This window comes from Melitaea cinxia, chromosome 20 (genome assembly GCF_905220565.1).
Source record: "Melitaea cinxia chromosome 20, ilMelCinx1.1, whole genome shotgun sequence".
In the NCBI taxonomy this organism is placed as follows: domain Eukaryota; kingdom Metazoa; phylum Arthropoda; class Insecta; order Lepidoptera; family Nymphalidae; genus Melitaea; species Melitaea cinxia.
The window spans coordinates 9,520,361-9,539,331 of NC_059413.1; the positions used below are offsets into that span (position 1 = coordinate 9,520,361).

Below are 18,971 nucleotides of genomic sequence, written 5' to 3' on the forward strand. Positions count from 1 at the left end.
ACATTATCACCGAGGTCATTAAACCAGGTGATAGTACATTCCTCAGCTTTTATTCCATTAAATATTACCAATACGTACGTTTAGCATAATTCCGTTCCCAAGATTAAGATGGTGAATTATACTACCTTGTAGTGGACTATAAAACCAAATCAAAAGAGAAACCAGCCGAGAAGCGCAAACACAGCATCAAGTACAAATTGCTAAATGGACATATGTAAATGGATTTCATGGCAAGAGTCAAAACCTTCCAACTCGCAACAAAACTGTCCGGAGGCTTGTAGGTAATACTGCGGCGGGAAGGCAACTTCTTGGCATTTTTAAAGATCTTCTTTTTTTTGTGGAATGACCAAGTTAAGGTAGCGCTGCGAGGAAAAAATACTGCATTCAAGTAATGGCAGCGAACCAATTCTCCTGAAAATAAAGAAGAGTACAAAGTAATCAAACCTGCTTAGCTTCAGTATACATCCATGAAACTACCATGGCTCATGATGTATGCCGACAATTTAATGCTCGTCAACGCAGTGGCTTAGCGTGGATTTTTGCCGCCCGGGGCACACCAAAAATTTGTTGCCCCTACTAATCCATTTTATTTACCAAATCAATGTAAAACACTCATTGTAAGCTCAATTTTCATTGTGTTTTTTTACCGACTTAAATAAAGGAGGAGGTTGTCAATTCTACTGTATTTTTTATGCTGACACGATTTGGGATTTTTTTTTTGTCAATTGAAAATAATTGTGGTGATTTTGTAGTCCCCTTTCGTGGGTCGCCCAGGGCCATTGCCCCTGGTACCCCCGACGCTACGCTATTGCATCTTCGTGAGCTGGTTGTATCAGGAGCGTAAAAGGAACCTGTGGAAGTGTACGCTTAAAAACATATTACATTACTTGGTCTATGCTTAAAAACGTCGGACCGAAATTAAATGTGACAAGAGCGAGTACCTATATCGTTTGTGAAAGTCCATTCGCTAGCACGATTCAATTATGGCTTGAATTAGCCGTTAAGTCGGATAAATCCGACGAGTTTGTAAATAGGATAAGTTGGATAAGTTCCTCTTTGTCTAATTAGCGGATTAGAATACCACTCAAGCTTAAGGGGAAGATATACAAAAGCATAATCAATCATCAATAATACATATAATTTAAAAACAATGTCTGATTGTCTCTGTGCGTTTGTGGACGCTAATCTATCAGAAACGGCTTATCCGATATGGATGTGGCTTTCACTAATATATTATATTGTATTGGTAAGCTTCACTTATCATTTAGTGTTTGTTTCATGTCAATCGGTCCGTAAAGAAAAAAAGTTATGCCAATTTAAAGAATCGTGTTGAACATGTAAATACCCAAACGACGGTGCTTATGGTGATGTGTGGCGTAATAAGGGTTGACTGCAAGCACAAATCTTTCACACGAAGGTGGTTTACACTACTTACAGCAAGCTTACACCATGGCAAGCTTGACCTACCCCACCCCAGCCTGCAAAATAATGATACTTGTAATAAAAAAAATACTAATCGATAGATTTTCAATAGCTCAATTCAACTATGTTGTCCTTTTAAATTGCTTACCTTAAATTATTTAATTAAAAATCAAAAAAGTCGGTGAAAAAAAATCATTTATCGATATTTTCAAACTCCTATATCTTTTGATGTATACAATATTTTAAATTGCTCAAAGTGTTAAAGAACTGCTCAAGTTGCATTTATAATTGCTCAAGTACCTACAGTTTGGAACAGATCCAGTTTCCTTAATTTTTAAATACTCAGAATCAGAAATAAATATTTATATTTTATCTGTTATATCCAACTGTACAATCATAGATTAAAAATAATAACATTCAATTACGCCCCTTCAACTTCTGTCAAAAAGTGCTTTTAGAAGTATTAATTTTACCGATCGATGTCTTAAAATTAAGTGCAGTTTTATAAGAAATTCCACCATCCACATTAACTCTTTACGTTAATTACTTATTTTATTTTCTAGTTTACGTGGTATTTGTAAACCAATAGGTGACATTTCTACAGGTATTGATTTTTTCGTAGGTCACGATACATAAAAGTTAGATTTAGTGAAAAAGTAACTCATTTTGGTTTATATTGTTTGAGTGATAACATCAAAATGACCGATTCAAAGTACTTCACAACTACAAAAAAGGGCGAAATATTCGAGCTTAAATCTGAGCTGAACAGCGACAAAAAAGAGAAGAAGAAGGAGGCAGTCAAAAAGGTAAATTACCTTACTTTCTGAGTTACGTCAAGTTTTTTGTTTTGTATCAATATTTCTTTATTATTAATATTATAGGTGATAGCATCTATGACTGTGGGCAAAGATGTGTCGGCCCTCTTCCCAGATGTAGTCAACTGTATGCAAACAGACAATTTAGAACTTAAGAAATTAGTTTATTTGTATCTTATGAACTACGCAAAATCCCAGCCAGATATGGCCATTATGGCAGTCAATACATTTGTCAAGGTATGTACTACTTTTTACACAATATATTAATTAAATAAATTTAATACTATGTTAAGGATTTAGTTTTATGCTTTTTATTAGAAGTATGCATGCTGTGAAAGTTGATAGAATTTAAAAACAGCATTACCTAAGGTATAAGATCAAGTTAACAAAATATTAGATCAAGTTGATAAATAACATAAACCTAATAGGAACAGTAAATGTCTTAGGAATTAATGTGAATCTTGTCATTGAATCTATACAATATCGATACTAATAATCTGCACCGCCATAACATAGTTAACAATTCTAACATAGCTAAACATTTTTAATACTTCTTTGAACAAACAAAATGTTCCTTATTGATAGAGTTGTAAAATTATAACATTTATTCTTCAAGCATATGACTTAAAAAATCTATAAGTCAAGACACATTAAGTAACAGTTTATAATAAATTAAGTAAATATAAGATATCAGAATTAATTAATAAAGAAGTAGTTTAGCTATCTGTGTGTGTGACGTGTCTTTTTTATCGTTTTAATGTCTACTGTACCATATTATGATGGGTGGAAGGATCTACCAACATACCAGCTTGTTAAGGTAAACATATGATCCAAAAGAATCAACTCACCGCTCTGTAGATTTACACATTGATAACTAAAATGATCTCATTAGTAAGTAGATATTATATATTATATGTTTAAAATATTGAGACGATTCTTTGAAAAATAATTGCATGTAAGAAAATAGACTCATATGCATGTCCTGATAGCAAGCGCCAATGTGTAAATCTACATTATGTAACAAGTAAATAATATTGGAACAGAAAGATATAAAAATAAATATTCCATGCCTCATCAATAGAAGCACGTTGGCTATTTTATACTATATTTTTTATACCGTAGAACCTTGCTAATCTATAATATGCAGTTATAGTTCTTGTTAATGTTGTATCAGGCTTTTGTAATATCATTGCTCAGTATAATTCAATATGGTTAACTCTTAAGTTTATTCGTTTTTATTATAAAATCATATTTGAAAAAATAAGCTTTAAGATCATTAAATTTCATGAAAAGTATCAATTGTCGTTCTGTGGCTATACAGTATAAACAATACCTTTTACTCCATGGCTTACATAAAAGTATGCTCTTTGAAAAAATTAGGCACCTTGCCAAGTGTGTAACATCATTGCTTTGAAAATATTAATCACTCAATATTACATAATCCATGGTGAAATGTATGTCTCTTAATAAGGCAGTGTTCAAAGTGTAGATTTTAGCATCATTTTTTTGTTCTAGTTTATTTAACACGTGCTGCTAAATGGATAGCAAGTTTCTACAGTTTACGCTTATAGTCAAATTGCTTCAGTAATGTTGATGTTGCTTACATAACTACTACATTGTACTGAATAAAAGTGAAAATGTGTTTCTACAGGATTGCGAAGATTCGAACCCCTTGATTCGGGCACTGGCTGTACGGACGATGGGTTGTATCCGAGTGGACAAGATAACGGAGTATCTATGCGAACCTCTGCGCAAATGCTTGAAAGATGAGGATCCATATGTTCGGAAGACGGCAGCCGTGTGCGTTGCTAAGCTGTATGATATATCACCTAGTATGGTTGAAGATCAGGTAATTTCAAAGAAAAAGTTGATTATTTCTTTTGGGACTAAAAAGTACTATATTAAAATTGTATGTTAAATCAAAACAGGGCTTCCTTGATCAACTAAAGGATTTATTAAGCGACTCAAATCCCATGGTAGTCGCTAATGCTGTTGCTGCTCTGTCTGAGATCAATGAAGCAAGTGTATCTGGACATCCATTAGTTGGTAAGAAGTTTAATACTTTTTTATGTAACTTGGTTGGCAAACAAGCATACGACTCATCTGATAATAAGCCATTACCGTAGCCTATAGAGGCCTGCAACACTAGAAGCATCACAAGCACATTGGCGACCCTACCCCTGACCTTCCCCAAGAGCTCTGGTCACCTTACCAAAGGAACACAACACTATTTGAGGTAGTACTATTTAACTGTGATCTAAAACTCCTAATAATTAAAGCTATCCCCAATAAAATCTACCAGTTCATGAAAAAACAATATCTACCATTAGTAAGGGGACGTTCATAAAATACGTGAGATGCTTAAGGGGGGGGAGGGGGTCGAGTCAAATCTCATCTAATCTTACGTTGGAGGAAAGGGGGCTCGGCAAATATCACGTATTTTTTTTCTGATTGAAACAAAAAAAAAATATACTATATTGGTCCATTTAGTCCAGATTGTACATGCTTAAGATTTAATCTTAAGCGTAATCGTAAAACGATTAATATCATTCACTAATTCGTTCGAAAGAAAATAATTTCATTCAAACTTCGAAGTTATACATCTACTGATTGTCTGATTTGTTGATTGTGTCGGATTACTAGTCTTAACTAGTCGTAAATAAAAGCACAAAGCAATTTTTTTTCTTTTTACAATAACAATCCAACTCGTTTACGTAAGAAACCCACATTTTGAAAAATCTCACGTGTGATTGGGGGATGGGGGAGGAGCTTGAATAAAATCTCACGACATCTTACCAGGGGGAGGGGAGGGACAGAAAATTTAAAAAAACACTTCACGTAATTTATGGACGCCCCCTAACTAGAAATCAAATAATGTAGAGGATTTCTAAAAAATGGTTCCCATTTGTACCCTACAGTTGTGAATATTATTTAATATGAACATCGTCGATATAACTAATCTAATGGACTAATTTTTGGTAGTCACATAATATATTATTTCCTAATCGTTAACTTAGTCTACTCTATACCTTTACGTAAAAAATAACGACTCATCGCTGTCACTAAGCTTAACCACGCCCCTTATATAAACTTAAATTGTCGTAAATTAGAATGCATATCTTAAGCGCTTACTTCTATTGTCCAATTTGAAGACAATATTATTGGTCGAGGGCAGTGGCGTAACGTGGTTTCTTACCGACCGGGGACAGCCGAAAATTTGATCACTATTTTTAATCGACTTAAAAAAGAGTGGTTTCTCATTTCGACTGAATTTTTTTATATATGCTGATCGAGATCTGACAAATATTTTTCGAGTTACCTTATAACGCGTATTCGACTTCATATGTTATAAATTGAAGTCATTTTTATATCGTTTGAGAGCAAACACAATTATCTGAACGCGAATGGCCTATAGAGCTCTAGCTCTAGCTGGAGAGGTAATGCGCGGTGACGTCGGCAGAGATGAACGCGCCGACGATCAACAAGCTGCTGACGGCGCTGAACGAGTGCACGGAGTGGGGGCAGGTGTTCATCCTGGACGCGCTGTCCAACTACGCGCCGCGCGACGCGCGCGAGGCGCACTCCATCTGCGAGCGCATCACGCCGCGCCTGGCGCACGCCAACGCGGCCGTCGTGCTGTCCGCCGTCAAGGTGCGTCGCCAAATCTTGATCCATTCCTTACTGACGGGTCTCATCACATCAGCCTCTCGCAGTCCCCTACTGGACATAGGCCTCCACAAGTTCACGCCAAAAATCGCGTGAACTCATGTGTTTTGCCCAGTCACCACGCTGGGCAGGCGGGTTGGTGACCGCAGGGCTGGCTTTGTCGCACCGAAGACGCTGCTGCCCGTCTTCTGATTGACTGACTGGTCTACATTTATAATAAACAAATACATTTACAGATTTTTTTTTTTACTACACTATTAAAAATTTCTTTTGTGTCTTTACAAAAAATGAGTTGAAAGTGACACATCAATATTTATTCTACTTTATTTTAATTTTACTAATCAAATGATACCCAAAATGCTTAGCAATTTTAGAATTAAATATTATAGTTATCACTATACATATTACTATATATACATTCCATCTATATATTCTTTATTTATGAATATTACACAAATATTACAAAGAAAATTGCTAAATTTTCTATGACTCCATTGTAATATCTATTACAACTTTGTTTTGTGCAATGTTTGTAAATCTCAGTTTTTAATGAAATTCGACAAACAGTTCCGTAAAATTAAAATACAAGTAAGTATTTTGCATAAAGATCGTTACATCATAACACATCCTACTAAGTTTCCTGACATCTTTCGATAAATTACTAGAATTTTTTCATAATTTTGCTGTGGTTAACATTGGTTTTTTACTTTACCCCACCTTTGTTTAGTAAAATGATTGTAATTTTACAAATATTTTTAACAGTGTAAGAAAAAGTGGTAGTTCTCAAATTTTGTAGTATCTTCTTGTGAGTATGCGCTCGATATCATCTTCAACTAATTATAGTATACGTAAACAAGGTTTTTGTAATAAAGCTTTATCATCCTCAGCTTATTTAAGCTTCTATCTTTGCCAGGTCCTCATGAAGCTGATGGAGATGCTGTCGGATGAGACGGAGCTGGTGAGCACGCTATCGCGCAAACTGGCGCCGCCGCTGGTGACGCTGCTGAGCGCGGAGCCCGAGGTTCAGTACGTGGCGCTCAGGAACATCAACCTCGTGGTCCAGAAGCGCCCCGACATCCTGAAGCATGAGATGAAGGTACTTCTTATTGACGATACTATGTATAAATTTACTATATACGTTCCTAGCAAAGAAAAACTTTTAAAGAATAAATGTTTGTTTTGCTTTATTTTGAATTAACTTAAAATATGTAATACTGTATTTTTTACTTTTTGCCAACTATTACAGTACAAGAAATATAAATGGTTTAAATAATCGGCAGGTGTTCTTCGTGAAATACAACGACCCGATCTATGTGAAGCTGGAGAAGCTGGACATCATGATCCGGCTAGCGTCGCAAGCCAACATTGCGCAGGTGCTGGGCGAGCTTAAGGAGTACGCTACCGAGGTGGACGTGGACTTCGTGAGAAAGGCCGTGCGCGCCATCGGCCGCTGCGCAATCAAGGTACGAAGCCCATAGTCTAGGTCTCAAGAACTACGTGACATCAAGGTACGAGCACGTAGTTTCATCGTATCAAAGACAACATTACAGAAAATGTTACACATTCAGTCCTCACGACTGAAGAGAACATAAAAATCTTCGGTTTTATAGAGCGCCGTCTTTTTCTCATGTCTGTGCTAAACAATTTTTAGTCTTACCTATTTAAAAAAAAATTGCAACAAACGAATTTGTTTTCAAATGTGGTTGTGGGTGACGATGTAGAAGAACAGAGACGACTACTATTGAAAATTATCTCCTGAATTACAAATGGTAAAAAAATATCTATTCCAAAAAAAATTGTTAATTTAAATTTCTCAACAATATTTGATAATTATCATTATAACATATTGCAGGTGGAGCCATCTGCCGAGCGCTGTGTATCAACACTACTTGAACTGATCCAGACTAAAGTGAACTATGTCGTACAAGAAGCGATTGTGGTCATCAAAGATATATTCAGAAAGTATCCCAACAAGTATGAAAGCATCATCAGTACATTGTGTGAGAACCTGGACACACTCGATGAGCCAGAAGCCAGAGCTTCTATGGTTGGTAAAAATGTATTATTAAGATAAAAATAGAATCTATAAAAACCTCACAAAAATAGAAATTATTTTCACTACTAATTTTAATAGTGGTTTATATTTTTGTTAAATAATTTATTGAATTTTTCGAACATCTTTTACCTGAATATGATTGTTGGCATAAATATTAAGCATATCTTATTTTTCTTGTTAACTAATTTTTTGAATTTTATTTTTTTATTTTTCTTGTGCAGTGTTGGTATAAAAAATATTATTAAATAGTATTGTTTGTAATCATACAGGTATGGATTGTCGGCGAGTACGCAGAACGTATAGATAATGCTGATGAACTGCTAGACTCATTCTTAGAAGGATTTCATGATGAAAATGCACAAGTAAGTTCTCATTCATTTATAGTCTATATTTCATAATAATAATTAATTGTGGCCTTTTGGTTTTACCCAGATATTTTTCAACTTGAAAGACGTTTGGGTTAAAAAGTTTTCTATGATGGATGAGGAACTATTCATCAGTAAAAAGGAAACAAAATAGATGAAATCAATTAAATTATCGACAAATCCACGTTTAAGTAAGAAGTTACTTGAAAATTGACTGGACTTGCTACTCAACTGGCGCACATAGCGCGCATATATAAGGTGTAGTAAGTGTAATAGTAACGCGTGAAAAAAAAAATCCCAGTTCATTTTTGAATTTCGTGATCTATAACACCTATACACCTACTACATTTGAAGGAACGCAGTTAGGAATCGACCACCTGTATATTAGAGTATCGAGTCTAACCACCGGTGTGTCTGTAGGTGCAGCTGCAGCTGCTGACGGCGGTGGTGAAGCTGTTCCTCAAGCGGCCGGCCGACACGCAGGAGCTGGTGCAGCACGTGCTCAGCCTCGCCACGCAGGACTCCGACAACCCCGACCTCCGGTACACCTTTATACATTTTACATTGTCTCAATATGCGGGATATTCTGGCCAGGTAGTTCTGCATATACCGTCCAATACGCGCGTAAGCAAGCACAGCTGTAATTTAAAATGAAGGGACAGTTTATGCAAAACTACCTTACTGGAATAGCCTTAAAAAAGGTATTGGTACTTTTTTTTGGAATAGCCCGTATGTTAAGACAGTAATATTTAATAAAGGTATTGGTATTTTTTTTTTTCACATTTAACGTGATCAATAAACACATAAAGATCCCTCAATTTGAAGGACCTCAGTTAGCTTTCGAACACCTTATATATTGATCTGCTCGTAAGTATTGTTTGAATGAATGTGCAGATACAGTCTAACAGAAGCTATAACATAATTATGCAGAAGTATATTTAAGTAAACTTTTGAATGTGACACTGTGTGACATGTGTTTACATTTTAGTTATTTTTGAACTAACTTGCAAAACCTAGTTTGGTTACGTGTATAAAATACTAACAAAATTACTCTGTTATAAAAATAATTAGTTTCCTTGTTCATTCATTCAATCAATCATTTCATTTCATCATTCAATTATACAAAATACGTTGCACAAAAACTAGACTTAACAGGCTCATCTACCAGTCGATCTTTAGAAGTATAAGAAACATCATTGCGGTAGATGTATAAAATAAAAAAGAAACTGATAATAATAATATCAAACAGTAAAACAAAATTAAAGATTGGATTAAGTTAGTAGATGTGGAAACAAACAAATATATACACCAATACAAACATATATCCATACAAAGAACATACATACAGTACACATATCAGTAGCTTATTATTAGAAGTATGCATATCAAATGTAATTCAATATTTGCAGGGACCGTGGGTTCATCTACTGGCGACTGCTGTCCACGGACCCCGCGGCCGCCAAAGAGGTGGTATTGGCCGACAAGCCACTCATCAGCGAAGAAACGGACCTACTAGAGCCCACTCTTCTTGATGAGCTCATCTGCCACATCAGCAGCTTGGCCTCGGTTTACCACAAGCCGCCCACGGCCTTCGTTGAGGGTATGAGTCACACTTCACTGAACATCTTACTATCTATTGTAATTTATGCATCTTTAAGATTTTATGCATATATACCATTGTTTTTAAATGATTTTGTGTTTAGAAATGGGCTTGAATATTTTATTTTCTAATCAAATATATAATGAAACTGGCTAAATACAACGGTATTCAAGCACCAACTGCTTTTCTCAAAGGCCGGAAATACACCCGTAGTTACTAACTCTACTACTAATATTGCAGATATGCGTCCACGTATTGTAACCGTCAAATGTCAGGTTTGCTACCTGCAAGTTGGGCAACTCCCTTTTTATATATACATGTATATAGAGGTGGATAATTCAGCTTACGATTTAATTCAATTATAACGTTATTAATCAAATCAACTGTAATTGTCATTTGTTAATATTGTTGCACCTTTGTTATTTTCTGTATTTCCTATAATTATGATATGATATATTATTTAAAAATTTTTTTTTTAAAGACTTTAAAAATTGTTAAATTATGAATTTAGCCCAATTGTAAATTCTTTTTAATATTAATATTATAAAAATGAAGAGTTTTATTTGTTTGTTTGTTTGCTTGAACAACATGTTCAATTCAGTCAGTCAGCTCAGCCTATTGCAGTCCACTGCTGGACATAAGCCTTCCCAAGTTCACGTCAGACATCCCGGTTTTCCACAATTCTCATCCAGCCTACACAGGCAATCTTACGTAGATCGTCGATCCAACGGGCCGGAGGACGTCCCACACTGCGTTTGCCAAGACGTGGTCTCCACTCCAGGACCCGTCTGTTCCAACGGCCATCGGTCCTGCGACACAGATGACCATCCCACTGCCACTTCAACTTGTTAATTCTGTGGGCTATGTCGGTTACTTTCGTTCTCTCGCGAATAGTCTCATTTTTAATCCTATTTTTGAGAGAAACCCCAAGCATAGCCCGTCCCATTGCTCGCTAAGCGACTTTAAACTTGTGGACCAGAGAGTTGAGAGTTTTGAGCATGTTCAAGTAAACAAACAAACAAACAATCAATCTCGAGATCTACTGGTCCGATTTTAAAAATTATTTCAATGTTTCAGAGTTAGCCCATTTATCGAGGAAGGCGCGAAAATGACAAAACGCAATAAACAATCATATAAAAATGTTGGATTCCAAGTTCGAATATCGTATTTTCTTTATTTTTATTGTATAGTATTTATGGCCAGACTATGTAACCTAGTTTTAAAATATAACGTTTTGAGAATTTATTAAGTGTACTAATAATATTTAAATGTACTAAGTGTAACAGTATGTATTACTATTTAATTATTTATCCGAGCGTCAGAATTGAGTAGCGGTGCCCGTCTATAATTTCAGGTAGACGAACATTTTAACAAAACGCTAAACAGGACGCTACTTAGTGTGTTGTATACCTTGCGTTGATGAGCCTTGAATAAATAAATAATACACTGTCGTGTGTCGTAGGCCGAGGAGCGGGGGTGCGCAAGTCGCTGCCGGCGCGAGGCGCGGCTGCAGAGGACGCGCAGCCTCAGCCCACAGTCATACCCAACCAGGTACATACCCGAATAGGTATATACCCGGCCCGGTACAACATAACCGACTAGGTACATACCCGACTAGGTACATACCCGACCAGGTACATACCCGAACAGTACATACCCGACCAGTACATACCCGACCAGGTACATACCCGACCAGGTACATACCCGACCAGGTACATACCCGACCAGTACATACCCGACCAGTACATACCCGACCAGGTACATACCCGACCAGGTACGTACCCGACCAGGTACATACCCGACCAGCTACATACCCGACCAGGTACATATCCGAGTCATCGAACTCCTTACCGTTTTCTTTTATCTTTATGCTGATGACCTGCAGATTTATTTGACGACGTCAGTTGAGAACATCACAGAAGCCGTAGAGACATTAAATATACCCGACCAGGTACATACCCGACCAGGTACATACCCGACCAGGCGCATACCCAACCAGGTGCTTGTCTTACATCTGCACCTCTGTTGTTAAGCTAATAATAGCTTTACATAGTCTTACTACAGTTGTGTCCGATTTCATTACAGAAACAATAGTAGAAACTTTTTTTTTGTTTGATCGTTTTCGAACTGTTTTTCAATGCGTTCATAGGAATTGTAACAAAAAAAAATAAGTTGGCAATAAAGTAATGTCGCTCCTTTCGGAGATCGCTCCTTTCTTCTCCTTTTTTCCAGGAGTCGCTGATCGGCGACCTGCTGTCGATGGACATCGGCGCGCCGCCCGCGCCCGCCGCCCCCGCCACGTTGGACCTGCTGGCGGGCGGGCTGGACGTGCTCGTACGTGCCGCGCCCGCGCTCGACTTATATACGCACACACTATAAATTAATGTATACTAGCTACCCGCCCCGGCTTCGCACGAGTGCAATGCTGATACTAAATATAAAATAAATATTTGCAAGTGAGCGCAATATGTACGACATCACATTAGAAACCTCTAAAACTATCAGTGTTCCTCTACTAAATTATGCATGTATTATACATATAAACCTTCCTCTGGAATAGTAGCGTAGTTTTAAAGATCTAAGCATACAGACAGCGGGAAGCGATTTTTTTATACTATGTAATGACTATGTAATGATAATCAATATTATGAAATTATTTTTCTTTTTTCATGCGATTGTCATGTTTAATAAAAGAAGAATGTTTAATATAAGGCTACTTACCCATTACGCCAGTGTCCAGCCGGTTATTGAATTGCGTTTACCTTATAATATTTTTGGCAACAAAGCATTACACTCGCCTTTGTTTCGGTGCTCACTCTAGGAATAGATAATCCAATATATTTACCTATCTTCTATAAGATTTTCTGTGCAAAATCAAATTGGACTTTAAAAATAAACTAACACAATGTCAGTTTTTTATTTAACATTTTAATTAAGTAAATAAATAAATAAATTGAACAGCTGGGAGGGCCGGAGCCCCCCGCGGCGGCGGGCGCGGTGGGCGGCAGCGCCACCGGCCTGCTCGGAGACATCTTCGGCGCGGTGCCGCCCGCCTCCTACGTGCCGCCCAAGCAGTGCTGGTTGCCGGCCGATAAAGGAAAAGGTAACAAGCAACGACCCACATACACATTATATTACTGTATTATATTTCTTACTAGATGATCCACAGTGGGTGACACACATCATAGCATACGACGAATGTACGAAACCAAACACACTTAGTTATTGTCATTCCAGTCATTAACAATAAGAAGCGTTAATTTATAGTTTGTCTTTGATTATTTATACATTTTTTGAAAATATATATTGTTTACTATTATATATATTTATATGGTACTTGAACATCATTAATTAGGTTTGGAGATTTGGGGCACATTCAGCCGTCAAAATGGTCAGATGCGAATGGAAATGACATTCACAAACAAAGCAATGCAAGCTATGAGTGGATTCGCTATACAGCTCAACAAAAACAGGTGAGTCTTCTTGTACTTTATATAAAAGATTTATATATGAGATATTAAAATTAAAACAATTAAATTGTGTTAGAAGTAAATAAACTTGAGAAATAAGTAAAGATAAATCGCTTGTAAGAATAAAATTGTTGTTCTCGTAAGCGCACTTTTTCTAAAGCGCAGTGCCAAATAACTATCGCGAAACTAGATCCATTGCGAGGTCATTCCGACCCTCCTTTATTTGTTCGATAACTACACTGATTCCATTCGATGACGTTCTGTGGTTTTGTTTGCTCGAGTACATTACATACTCCTTTTCGAACGCATGCGCCTTCACTGCTCAACTTGCGGTGTGTGTAGTGTGACCGATGCCTAACACCTGCCCCCCCCAGCTTCGGCGTGTACCCGGGCGGCGCGCTGGCGGTGGGCGCGCTGGCGGCGGGCGCGCGCGCCGACGCGCCGCTGCCGCTGGCCGCCGCCGGGCCCGTGCAGCGCATGGAGCCGCTCAACAACCTGCAGGTGAGCGCCGCTCGCTGCACTGCTGCTCGCGCCTGCTCCGCTGGAGGTCGGGATGCTCCCCCCCTCGGGCCGCCCCGGAGTTTGACCGGGATATTTCCTGCTGTAACATACCTTAATACGACATGGCTACGGTATCGCCGATGTTCTCATCTTAATATTGTTTCATTGCGACGTGTCTGCAATGTTTAGTCAAAATGCAGCCAATGATTCACATGAAGTGGCACGGTTTTATTGCATCATTTCTGTAGTGTCATGATAATGTTTGTGTAGAATCATTAAAACAACATTATAATACGATTGTACGAATATGTACTGTGTGGCTACGGTACTAAAGACTACAGCCAACCCCTCTCTTCCCGTGGGTGTCGTAAGAGGCGACTAAGGGATAACACAGTTCCGCTACCACCTTGAAGCTTAAAAAGCCGACCGGTGGCGGGATAACTATCCAACTGCTGGCTTTGAAATCCACAGACCGAAGACGGGGACAAAAAAAATACACGTATTTATCAACTTATTCGCGCCTCTCCTACAAATACCTACACATACAAAAAAAATATTTTTAAATTATTATTAAGTAATCACAACCTTAATATAACACATACACATGAGTTCACGTTATTTTTGGCGTAAACTTATGGAGGCCTATGTCCAGCAGTGGACTGTATAGGGTGTAATGATATAATACGATTTATCGTGTTTATAAAATAAATTAAACAAAATGCATCAAAACTTATAAATATGCTATATTCGATTATATAATTTTGACATGTTTCTAGGTGGCGGTAAAAAACAACATCGACGTTTTCTACTTCGCGTGTCTCATTCCTGCACACATCCTCTTCACTGAGGACGGACAGCTCGACAAGCGTGTCTTCTTAACCACTTGGAAGGAAATTCCTGCAGCTAACGAAGTGCAACACACAATTTCCAACGTCATCGGTACCGCAGACTCCATCGCGCAGAAAATGACCCTCAATAATATCTTCACTATCGCCAAGAGAAACGTCGAAGGTCAGGATATGTTGTATCAGTCGCTCAAGCTCACTAATAATATATGGGTTCTCCTAGAGTTGAAACTGCAACCCGGCAACCCTGAAGCGACCCTCAGTCTTAAGTCACGCACTGTAGAGGTCGCCACCTGCATATTCCAAGCGTACGAAGCAATAATTAAATCGTAATCTCAAGAATTGCTTTTATATATGTATATGTTGGTCGAAGATCATGTTATTGAAGTATTCTTATATAAGTTATTATGAAAGACTTTATATGACTGTAAATTCCACTAGTTGTATGAACGTTTATTTAAAATTTAGATATGTATGCATCTCGTAGCTCTGGAGTTTTATTTCTTAGCTCCAGAACTTTAAATATTATTATTATTAAGAATTTAAATATATTAAATAAATTTATGTTAAACATGATCGTAGTTTTCTTTATTTTCGACAAACATTTTAATTTGTTTGTTGAAAATTTTTCGAAAAATATGCTGTTAATCCTTTTAAAGCTAAAAACCAAAGCCATCCACCAAGCCACCAGACATCTATAAAGAAGGCTTGCTATCTACTTACTACAAAATTTGAAATATATATTTGTAACTAAAAATGTCTAAAAAACGCAGCTACAGAACCGATGATATACCTTTCAAAATCATTAAGCAACTCCTAATAAATGACTGAATAACTACGAATAAATGTTATAAATGATTTTATGTTTATGAATATTTATAAATGGCGGTGTCGTCAATATTTGGGAACAACGAATGCAACGGACCTAACGTCGTCAAGGAACTGGCCATCAAATGATATAATAAGTATTTGCAAGATGAAGCTGGATAAATTTGTCAACATTTAAAAAAAACGAGTGCGCTGGCCACACGGCTGAAGTTAAACTTCTTTAGTTTCGTCTAACTTATAAGTTATAACTTCCATTCGTTACGCCCAATCACACTTTTCGTAACGCTCTTGTCACGCATTCACCAACTTATTCCCCAAGTCAGCGTGAGTAAAGAAGTTTTACTTCAACAATAGAATAAAACATTCCACTGAGGTAGGGCACAGCAGGAATTTCCTGCTCAAAATATGGAGCAGCCCGACTGGGGTAGTACCTCGACCTTACAGAAGATCACAGCAAAATAATACTGTTTTCAAGCAGTATTGTGTTCCTGTTGGTGAGTAAGGTGACCAAAGCTTCTGGGGGGATTGGGTCGGCAACGCGCTTGCGACGCTTCTGGTGTTGCAGGTGTCTATAAGCTACGGTAATCGCTTACTATCAGGTGAGCCGTACGCTTGTTTGCCGACCTAGTGACATAAAAAAAAACTGGATGAATTTTTTTCACCGAAAAGAGTAAAATGGAACATTGAACTGTTATGTTAAAAGTTTTGTATTATTTTATAAAACTTGTAGTTCAACCAGGTCAACACATAGAGTACATTAGAAAACAGCATCAGATTACTCTAGTCTAGATCAATTAACCCAAGCGAAAAAGAAAGATACTAAGATACTACTTGCTCGCTCAAAAGATAAGCTTATTGACTTACATGTATTTTTTTATAAAACTAAAACTTTTCTAAAGAAGCGTACGGTTGGTTCACTTGACGGTAAGCGAGTACCGTAGTCTACAGACGCATGTAACACTAGAAGCATCGTAAGCGCGTTGCTGACCTTACCCCCCCAATGAAACAATATATTTTTTATTTTATTTTCAAAAGCACACTTACAACATACATATAAAAATTTTAAAATTACAAATATATAATAACAAAGTATCTGATATGTATGTCACTTACAAGTGTACATAACATTTTGAAATACAATGTTTAAAAGCACAAAAAATCATCACAAATAATTAAAATATTTGAACTTTAGATATACCTACCTAATACATTCCATCAAGTGGTTCTCGCGTTATGTTGCAATCATCTGTACATCCATAATGTTGTGGGAGTGATGTGAGAGTAACATCGGTGTAATTGGGACACTACAATGTTAACGTCCAACATAATATTTATTCAATCGATTGTTTTTACTGTAATAGTAAAAAGAATTTTGTATAAAGTGAAGTTTTGTGTGAAGTGTTATAGAATACTAGCTATACTATATATATTTTATAGAATAATAGCTGAACCCGCAAACGTCGTTTTGCCATATATTTTATTAACCCCCTTAATCCCCCACCTACAACTTAGGGGTATGAAAAATAGATGTTCTTCGATTCTCAGACCTACCCGATATGCACACAAAATTTCATGAGAATCGATCAAGCCGTTTCGGAGGAGTTTAACTACAAACACCGCGACACGAGAATTTTATATATAAGATTAATAAAAATATAGATGTTTAAGAGTAAGCGCTTTCCGTTTTTTTCATTTTGTGAGAATAAAGCACAGCCTTCTTGGAGGCGTTGGAACTCAATATTCCATGTGTTCTTAATTTTTAATTGTCCATTTGAAAACATGTAAATGTTTAATAACTTAATTTCATTAGAGACTGTAATTTTGTTTCTTTTTTTTAAATAAAATAACTAAGTATATAATATCAAATTTAAAATGGCAAAAGTATATAATATATCCTGAGGGATCGTCTTTTAATTACATAATGCTCAAAAGAGTGGTTTGAAAAAAAATCACCAAATCTGATGATCATAAAAGGGTTATAATGAGAAAATGAGACATCGTGTGAATTTATATTCGTTGTTTTTTCATGTTTTTTTTTTACATCTTCGCCCTGGCTATTTCATCGCCTTGTGATTATTTTTATTTTTATTTTATTTTTTGTATAACGACCTTAAATTGGAAAAGTCTAACGAGTTTTTCCTTCCGGCTTTTTTTTCCTCTCGGCCAACACAATACATTAGGTTATGTAATTTATTGTAATCTATAAAAATAAATAAAATTGGAGTGTCTGTTTGTAATATTAAAATAACCGCTTTTTGCTAAATGTATATGGATACACGGTAGACATACCAAAATAACATTTTTTACATTTTTTGTCTGTCTGTTGGTTCCGGCTAATCTCTGAAACGGCTGGACTGATTTTGACGGGACTGTCACTGCCAGAGCTGATAAGGCTAAATATATAAACCTGTAATATCCCACTACTGGGCATAGGCCTCTTTCCCCATGTAGGAGAAGGATCAGAGCTTAATCCACCACGCTGCTCCAATGCAGGTTGGCGGATATATTCCCTACTATGAATAACGATCGCTATCAGGCGTACATGATAACAACCGGGACCGACGCCTCAACGTGCTCTCCGACACACGGTGGGGAGACCCACGGTGGGGAGACCCACAAGGACTGCACAAACACCCAGACTACGGCAAACACCTGTATGGCCAATACAAATGTTTGTCATGTGCGGGGATCGAACCCGCAACCGCCAGCGCAACGGATACAATCCATGGCTGTAACCGTTGCGCCAACGCGGCGTGTATATATATATATATATATATTTATATACTATAACTTAGGCTACTTTTAGTTAAGAAAATAATTTTATAACTCTGTGAACACATAACAAAAACTTTTTTATTAAATTTCACGCGGAAGAAGTCGCGGGCACAGCTAGTATTTTATACAGCCGATGAAGTTTGTAATGTTAGGTACATTTTGATTTGATTTACTGTCATGATTCTACTAAATTGTTTTAGATTTATTTGACGTTCGTTTGTGTATAATCAATCTTATGGCGAAATGAATATTTTCATTTCATTCAGTACTTCTTTTCATAAATCTGCAACCTTAATGCCAGGCAAGAAATTTTTACAAAATACTAAATTTTCCATAATTTAATCAGATTGCCTGTACTTAAAGATAAAATATTGAAAATTTTAGTATACTCTGTACCAAAACAAAACTTCTGTTCCTTACCGATTCTTCTCTGCAGATATAGATCTACTATCGATTCTTCATACATTCCTAATCGATAGTAGCTTCACTTTTAACTCTAGTTAGGTAAATTAATTTGTAAAATGAAATGTAAGGACGGGGAGGGGGGTAGTCTATAACCTCACTACATATCACCAAGAAGAGGGTTAAAAAATTGCTAAAAGGCAATCACGTGATAAATACACGCATC

The 18,971-nt window shown here is 36.8% G+C and overlaps 1 protein-coding gene and 1 long non-coding RNA gene across 2 annotated transcripts; one reads left to right on the plus strand and one right to left on the minus strand.

Moving 5' to 3' along the window:
• Positions 1-1,806: 1,806 nt before the first annotated feature.
• On the plus strand, positions 1,807-15,314 carry LOC123663224 (AP-1 complex subunit beta-1). The gene is made up of 17 exons (XM_045597919.1): positions 1,807-2,228; positions 2,304-2,474; positions 3,889-4,086; positions 4,166-4,283; positions 5,698-5,888; positions 6,817-6,999; positions 7,184-7,366; positions 7,756-7,950; positions 8,229-8,321; positions 8,745-8,866; positions 9,734-9,924; positions 11,387-11,475; positions 12,157-12,258; positions 12,886-13,027; positions 13,280-13,397; positions 13,769-13,895; positions 14,672-15,314. Exons 1-17 carry the CDS (start codon positions 2,121-2,123, stop codon positions 15,071-15,073), a joined length of 2,733 nt encoding a protein of 910 aa, XP_045453875.1. The 5' UTR covers positions 1,807-2,120; the 3' UTR covers positions 15,074-15,314.
• LOC123663225 lies at positions 14,619-16,873 on the minus strand. The gene is made up of 2 exons (XR_006744630.1): positions 16,771-16,873; positions 14,619-15,033 (listed from the first exon to the last, which is right to left on the minus strand). It is a non-coding gene; the product is annotated as an uncharacterized LOC123663225 (long non-coding RNA).
• Between the last annotated feature and the right edge of the window lie 2,098 nt (positions 16,874-18,971).

Bases quoted from the DNA above. Each gene is read 5' to 3' on its own strand.
- LOC123663224 (XM_045597919.1), top strand. From the start codon at position 2,121: ATGACCGATTCAAAGTACTTCACAACTACAAAAAAGGGCGAAATATTC. The intron at 2,475-3,888 runs GTATGTACTACT...GTGTTTCTACAG, and splicing joins CAGTCAATACATTTGTCAAG to GATTGCGAAGATTCGAACCC. The intron at 11,476-12,156 runs GTACATACCCGA...CCTTTTTTCCAG, and splicing joins CCACAGTCATACCCAACCAG to GAGTCGCTGATCGGCGACCT.